Source organism: Saimiri boliviensis, chromosome 4 (assembly GCF_048565385.1).
Source record: "Saimiri boliviensis isolate mSaiBol1 chromosome 4, mSaiBol1.pri, whole genome shotgun sequence".
NCBI classification, from domain to species: domain Eukaryota; kingdom Metazoa; phylum Chordata; class Mammalia; order Primates; family Cebidae; genus Saimiri; species Saimiri boliviensis.
The window spans coordinates 87,905,773-87,913,991 of record NC_133452.1 but is presented as its reverse complement, the minus strand read 5'-3'; the positions used below and the strand labels follow the sequence as shown (position 1 = coordinate 87,913,991).

Genomic DNA, 8,219 nt, shown 5'->3' with positions numbered 1-8,219 from the left:
CACGAGCTGTCATAGCTAATGAATACAAAACTTAAGTCAGCTGAAATGATGATCACGCTTTCTCTGGGAAGGTCAAGATAGTTTGGCTAATGGCCATAATTGCCACTAATAATATAAGCCTCTTAAATTTCAAGCTAATACAGATCTCCAACTATATTTGTAGCAAGGTGACACGGGGCACATTGCTGTGGCAGTTAAGTGTGTAAAACGAAACAAAGATATATGCTAACCAAAAGTAATGCCAACACCTAAAGCATTTATTTGGATATCTTTAAACTTTTTACATATGATACATTCCAAATTTTACAAGTTGTCCATAGATATTAAAGTTATAGCCAATTTATTAAACAGATATGATTTTCCCTGATATGGAAAGCATATGTTACATAAACATTTCTAACATAAACACAAAACATGCGAAACAAATCATAAAACTGACATGATTTGTTAGGTAGGAAAGATCAACTAGCTTAACACCAGAAAATAAAAAGGTGTGTGTGTTGCTATTTCATGAAATTCATCCTCTCCTAGGCTCTCGGATATTCTCAGAGAATGAAATCCAGAGACACCCTCTGCTAACTCCAGGTTCCTGTGAAGTCAGGCCGGAAAGCTGGAGTATTGTTATGATTTGGTGAAAATGTTTATAATTCGCTTATAGAGAGAATCCTGGTCTTATTATTTTAAATTTAAGCTTGGTGAACACATGAAAAAAAGCCAAAAGAAGCTTACCTTAAAAGCTAAAGAAACTGGATGTGACAGAGGCCAAAATAAACATTATGCCACCTACAGCCCAAACAACCAGATCTTATGTATGAAGGCCAGAAAAAGGGGGAGAGGTGGATTCAAATGTGAATTTTCTTCCTACTGGTCCTCCTCTCAGCTGGGTGTCAGTCCCAAGCAGGAATGGTGACAGTCATCCTCCTCTCAAGCGGGGAAGGTTCCTTCACACACTACCTTGGAGAGGAATGTGGCTTCTATATCCTCACTTATTTTAGCCTCGGGTCTAGATTTCTGACCTTCCTGCTTTACTGTGGAGCATGCCTAGCTGGTAGCTGAGTGGAACAAAACCTGTAGATGTAATTCAAAGAAAACTAACTGAAAGAGTCACTTGGCATTGGTTAAAAAATCTAAGAGCCTCTAATTACTCATTTGTTCCTTAGCTCCATCTTAGGCTCAGAATTTATTCCTCACTAAGTCTTCACTCTGCATGTATTCAAGCTCTCAGCAGCCATATATCAAATGATAGCAGCTATGTGCTACATAATAATTATATGCTATTTTGTAAGTGGCTATTGTTCTAGGAAGGCACCTCAGTAAGAACAATGTTCAAAAAGAATCAAAAGCCTGGGTGCACAGAGCATCCCAGGAATGCACTAAGTGAGCCAGCAAGGAAGCAGCAGTTCGGTTCCAGGAGATGCTGGCTGGGTGGGAGTGGGTTCTCACCTTTTTTAGTGTTTGACTTTAGATGATATACTCTGCCAATTTAGCCTTAGAAATAACAAGAGAATAGTACTGTTTGAAACATTAGGATATTCTAAAAGAACATGGTTAGGAAATTAGAATACTCTTTTAGAATATCCTCCTACTATAACTTAAGCTTGGTGAACATCTGAAAGAAAGCCAAAAGCAGCTTACCTTAAAAGCTAAAGAAACTGGATGTGACAGAGGCCAAAATAAACATTAATTATACTAGCCACAGCCCAAACAACCAGATCTTATGAATGAAGGCCTCTCATCTAGGCATTAGGATATTCTAAAAGAATATCCTATTTTTCTTATCTACATTATCCTAATTTTACTTACTAATTCTAGAAGAATATCCTAATTTTTTTGACTGTCCTAAGTTTTTGGAAAGCCCTTTAAGTGAGTTTTTTTTTTTTTTTTTTTTTTCCTCAAAGCCAAAAGTCTTGCCATAAAAAAAAAAAGAAAAAAAAAAAAAATTCAACAGCCCTGAAAAACCAGCCAGCACACTAGGAAGCCACTTTTCCCCACAGGCTACTTCTGCATGAGTGTCCCCCAGCTCTCACAGTCAATGGAGAGATGGGAACACTGCCTTGAAAATCAACCACTTTGCTCCTAGGGGGTAGGGTCCTGTCAGCAGAGGGGACACCAATCCAGTCCCAGAGTTGAGTCACTGAGAGGAACCAGGAAGTATGATCCTAGAGACTTTGTTTCCTGCCTCTGTTGAATCAGCTTCAGACCCACAGTTCACCATTAGCAGTAACGTGAAATATCACATAATGGCTGGGACTACGCAGTCAGATGCCCACAAAGGGGCTGGGATCCAATCTAGGAAGAGAAGCTCCTCGATCGATCTTAAAACCGGAGACGTTATGTTTGAGGGGCACAAACATAAACTTGCACTTGTAAACGGTGCAAGAAAATCTGCTGATGGAAGATGACTTTCATCAGTCCTCGTAGCCAGAAACTATAAAACTGTGAAGGAAAGTTTAAATAAAGAATTTATTTCCAAATTCGGCAGAACTTTTTCTTTCTTTTCTTTGAGGCAGAGTCTCGCTCTGTGGCCCCGGCTGGAGTGCGGTGTCACAGTCTCGGCTCACCGCCACCTCCGCCTCCCGGGTTCAAGGGATTCTCCCGCCTCAGGCTCCTGTGTAGCTGGGATTACAGGCACACACCACCATGCCCAGCTTATTTTTGTATTTTTACTAGAGACGGGGTTTCACCATGTTGGTCAGGCTGGTCTCCAACTCCTGACACCTCGTGATCCGCCCGCCTCGGCCTCCCAAAGGGCTGGGATTACAGGCGTGAGCCTCTACGCCCAGCCAGAACTTCTTTCTTTCTTAAAAAGCCAACTGGGTTAGAAAAAATCCAAGATTGTGGTTTTTGGTGGTGCAATAATTATAAATGTTGCCAGTCAATGCCAGCCAGTGTCTGATTGGCTTCCTGTGCACGTCCAATTTCCTCGGTGACACTGTGTTGGTGCCAGAGCTTCTGAATCTTCTTGAATCGCTCGTTGCATAAATGTAAAGGATTTCCCCGTCTAGAAAGAAGACACATGTCAGTCAGAACGTGTTCTGTTTATTCATCGATTGTAACCCAACCCTTCCTGATTTAGGCAAGGTTGCAAGTTCTTGGTTTTAGACTCCCTGCAAAATTTTGGTCTGGCAGGCGACTGTGGCTATGAACAAAAATATCAGCTCCGACCGTTTGCCAAGAGCAGGTGAAAGGGAATAAGTGCTGAAAAGAGGGGGGAAAGGTCCACAAACCATACTTACCCAGAGTGAGGTAAGGGAAGAGAGGGTTGTGGGGAATGAGGAGGGTTCAGGTTGCGTGGCGAAAACTACCAATTACTTGGTCCATTTTGTTGGTAACATGTAAAAAGGAAAGGGCATAGAGGAGAGGGTGAAAGAAGAATCACAAAAGTACAGCAGTTACTCATTGATTTTGCTAAGAGTGCAAAGGAAAGGAAGGGAAGGGAAGAAAAAACATTTCTCAGACGCAGCCTTTCAGCCACAGAGTCTCAGTGAAGCAATCAAACGTGAATAACTTCCAGGGCCGTTTTAAACACAAGTACAAGCTTTGGTGGGTTCCCGCCTGGGACCAGGGCCCTGAGCCCGCATCTCTGCTCCTGGTTCTGAACACAGCCGTCCTCTCACTCATTAACAGGGCTCTCCTCCTCCTAATAGCCCACAGTGAGAACAGTGGGAGACGCTAGCACCGGGTGGCACACGGGCACAGCCTTGCAGTCCAGTGCCTGGGGCGGCTCATCTGCTTACCTTGCTTGGGCTTCTGGGCCTTCAACATCTGCTACTCAAGGCTGGACAAGCATATCCATGGAGGTTAAAACTTATACCTCCTTTAGACAAAAGAGATGGTCTAAAAGAAGTTCTTTAGTAGCGCTTGAGGGGATTGTTGCTAGCTTACAATACACAAAAGCTACAAGAGCAGAAGTAACTTAGCCTCAAATAGTTACATTGCTCCGTATGTTTTAAATCTTTGTCCCCCAGATTTTAATGTAATAAGCACATTTGTTAGCGATTAAGATTTTCTCAGACACTGGGCCTCCCCTCTACAAGGCCACACAAGTCAGAGTGGGCCATCCCTGGAGTGCTCTGAGCTGGGATGCAAATTTGGCAATTCAAACCAGTTCCTTGGAGTGATAAATGGAATAAGGTTGTACTCGGTCCTGTTCTCTCCCCTTACTTAACCTGATGTTCCTCGTGGCATTCTGAAGGCTAGGAAAAGCACACCAAACCAGGCAGCAGGGCACCCTCCCTGCAGACTCCACAGGGAACACGACCACCTCTTCCAGAACCACCTCAGCCCTCCGCCCTCAGGGCGTCACCACATACTGAAGGGCCCTGCAGGCTTTGAATCATCTAACTCAGGATGGGTCCTTACCTGAGTCCCTGGTCGGTCTCCCCATAGTCATCAAGGTAAGGAGGAGAATAAAAACAGCCTTTGGTTTTGCCAGCTAAAAACAGCACCTGACATTCCCGTACTCTGCAGAGAGAGCATTCGTACATTACAGAGTTACACATTAGTAACCAATGTCTGTATTCAGTTCCAAATAGAATGAAGTCTTACAGTACTGACACTTAACCACTATATAGGGAAGTTATCCATTAAAAAATTGTGGGCAAATTCGGAATTAGGTTGATTGAGACACATTTTTGTGTCCCCTGATCCTTTTGAGAGACTTGCCTGTTTCTGGCATTAATAGTTCAGCTCAATTAAACAAATATTTATTGACGACCTACTATGTATAAGAACTTGTCAAAAAAAAAAAAAAAACAAAAAAAACCGAACTTGTCAAGTCAAGGTACTGGGGTGATGATTAAAATACAGATACAATCAATGCTCCAGAGGAGCTCATACTCATGTCATTGCTTCAAACCCTGAAATGGCTTCCACCTCCCAAGAGATGTCACCAGCACACAGCAGGCCCCCGGATTCTTTCACCTGTACACAACACTCCAGTGACATGAGCCTCCTTGCCTTGAGCAGGCAGGCACATTTGTACCCCAGCAACTGGGCACTAGCCGCTCCCTTTCTAGAATGTTCTCCCACTTCTTTAGGTCTTTACTCAGAAGTCATGCTCTTAGGAAGCCTTCCCTGATCTACTATAATTAAATCTCACATTTAGCTCCACAGCCGCCATTTCATATTCCCCTCCCTGCTTTATTTTTCTCCTTAGCCTATACCGCTATCTACCTAAATTCTTGTCGGTCCTGCTTATCTTCTCTCTCATTAGAAAACGAGCTCCATCCATGAGGGCAGAGACCTTTGTCTGCACCGTGGACGACTGCATTCTCAGTGCCTAGGACGTAGTAGTCACGAAGCACAAGCTGACATGCAGAACTGTGATAATATCTATGAATGGAGGTAAAAATCCAAAACCCAGGAAGACACAACAGATAAAATAATTCTGACTGGACTGGACAGAAAATCGGGAAGTTTCATGTTAGAGGGAGACATGAAGAAAGTGGAACAGAACCGTCGCCTGGGGTTGGGGGCAGAGGCGTGGGAATGAAGATAATAAAAGAATTGGCACGGGCCAAATGTGAGATGTGAGGAGACGAGGATCTCCATGTTTCTCCAGTAAATCACACACACAACAGTGGTCACAAAATTCTTGGCAATATAGTCGTTTCTTGTGACACCTCAACAGTCAGATACTGAGGCAGATCCAAAGCTACAAAGCCCCCTGCAGGGCCTTACCTCAGGAAGATGCCCACCCCAGAGCCGCAGGAGTAGGTGTGAGCTGTGCAGGCTCCTACATCCTCCCCCTCCAGTTCAGTCTGGCAGCAGTAACTCTGGGAGCACAGCAGTGATCCACACACAAGGCACAGAGTTGGGGCTCTGCTCTTATCACCACCTGATTTGGGGCACCTTTAAGGGACAAAAAAAACCTATGAGTCATTGCTCTAAAGAGTGGCTAAAGAGCTAGTGACGAAAAAACCAGCCCAGAAAAAGAATTCCGCAGTGTCAAGTAGAGCCAAAGAAGCATATATCCCACAGTCCATGCCAATTTATTCCTAGAATCGGGAACGGGAAACACTCTGCACATGTACACAAAGACTATGTGCTGGAAACAGTCAAAGAATCAGCAAGTGGAGAAAAAAATAAAATTATCAATAGAAGAAAAAGATAAATGGTGCCATTCTCATACAATAAAATACTATAGAGCAGTGAAAAATCAATAAAGTTATACATGTCAAGACAGATAAATCTTAGAAACAATGCTGAATGAATGCAAAATCGGTTGGGTGCTATGGCTCACACCTATAATCCCAGTCCTTTGGGAGGCCAAGGCATGTCAGGAGTTCAAGGCTAGCCTGACCAATACGGTGACACCCCTTCTCTACTAAAAATATAAAAATTAGCCAGGCATGGTGGCATGCGCCTGTAGTCCCAGCTACTTGGGTGGTTGAGATAGGAGAATCACTTGAACCTGGGAGGCAGAGGTTGCTGTGATCCAGGATCACACCACTGCATTCCAGCCTGGGCAACAAGAACAAAACTCCATCTCAGAAAAACAACAACAACAACAACAACAACAAAAAAAAACAAAAAGCAACAACCAAAAAACCCCCATGCAAAATAATAATATATACTGCTTAGAAATAGAAACCTATGTAGTTAAATGTATAGGAATGGAATGCTTAATATTCCATTTAGAATAATAGGTATCTTCAGGCGGAGGACGAAGAGGCAACAAAGAAGATACAGCTGGGGAGCTGCAACTGTCTAGGTAATGTTTAAGTTCTTACACTGTTAAATTCTTGTTTTTTTTTCTTGAGACAAGGTCTCCCTATTATCCAGGCTGGAGTGCAGTGGCACCATCGTGGCTAACTGCAGCCTCTACCTCCTGGGCTCAAGTGATCCTCCCACCTCCGCCTCCCATATTATATTCTTCTTTATGCTGCTTGTATGTTAAATATTTAATACTGTATTAAACATTACTCCTGGGTGCAGTGGCTTACGCCTGTAATCCCGGCACTCTGGAAGGTGACGGTGAGTCAGTCGCTTGAGTTCAAGAGTTTGAGACCAGCCTGGCCAACATGGTGAAATCCTGTCTCTACTAAAAATACAAAAATCAGCTGAGCATTGTGGTGTGTGCCTATAATCCCAGCTACCCAGGAGTCTGAGGTACGAGAGTCACTAGAATCTGGGAGATGGAGGTTGCAGTGAGCCAAGACAGCACTACTGCACTCCATCCCTGGGCGACAGAGCAAGACTTGGTCTCAAAAAACAAAACAAAACAAAACAAAATTACTAAGGGCTGTTATTACTTTAAGCACAATTATTATTTAGATAAACATTATTTAGATAAACACGAATCAAATTTGCTTCTCCTGCTCCCATTCCATGACTTATTCTGAAACATAATGAAATGATACTTTTATAAGTTACACAGTACAGAGTACTGCAGATGCTATTCTTCCTTTTTTTTTTTTTTTTTTTTTTTTTTTGATATGGAGTTTTGCTCTTTGATCTTGTCACCCAGGCTGGAGTGCAATAGCTCGATCTTGGCTCACTGCAACCTCTGCCTCCTGGATTCAAATGATTCTCCTGCCTCAGCCTCCCGTGTGGCTGTGATTACAGGTGCCCGCCACCACGTCTGGCTAATTTTGCATTTTTAGAAGAAATGGGGTTTCACCATGTTGGTCAGGCTGGTCTCGAACTCCTGACCTCAGGTGATCCACCCACCTTGGCCTCCCAAAGTGCTGGGATTACTGGCATGAGCCACCAAGCCTGGCCAAGTTTCTTCCCCCCCACCCCTCTTTTTTCCTTTCTCTCCTCTCATAAAATACTACAGATGTTACTTTTCTACCCAAACAAAACAAAGAACAACAACAGAATCCTTCAAGTTCTTTGTAGAGAGGTGTTTCCAGTGGCAGGGAATGTTCAGTGCTAAGAGCAAAACTTACGAGAAATTGGATGCTTGATTAATGAGGCTGCTGTAATCCTCTGGAAGGTCTATTAATTTGTTAGATTCTCTTGGATATCTGAAAACAAGGGAAACATTAAAAAATGCTCTGTTAATGTAGGTCATATTATATTATGAGGCACTTCATGTGCACACCTGCCCAGCTGGGGTACCACAGCGGGGCCTTTCACTACTTTATCTATTGCCAAGATAAGAAATGGAGTTAACCTGAAGGGTGGATTATTTTAGACAGTAGTTCTTAATCCCATCGAAATCACTTGGGGGAATTTTGAAGGGATAGACACGCTAGGGCTCTAACTTTAGA

The 8,219-nt window shown here is 43.2% G+C and overlaps 1 protein-coding gene across 3 annotated transcripts in view; it reads right to left on the bottom strand.

Annotated features, from left to right (window-relative positions):
- Positions 1–236: 236 nt before the first annotated feature.
- Positions 237–8,219, bottom strand: part of UBR2 (ubiquitin protein ligase E3 component n-recognin 2) — a 126,252-nt gene continuing 118,269 nt past the window's right edge. For all 3 annotated transcript variants that reach the window (XM_039467489.2, XM_039467488.2, XM_074397808.1), the window contains exons 44-47: positions 7,896–7,973; positions 5,683–5,853; positions 4,363–4,464; positions 237–3,001 (exon numbers count right to left, since the gene is read on the bottom strand). In XM_039467489.2, coding sequence (XP_039323423.2) covers positions 2,860–3,001; positions 4,363–4,464; positions 5,683–5,853; positions 7,896–7,973 — 493 coding nt within the window. In that variant the 3' untranslated portion in view covers positions 237–2,859. The remainder of the gene's footprint in view (positions 3,002–4,362; positions 4,465–5,682; positions 5,854–7,895; positions 7,974–8,219) is intronic.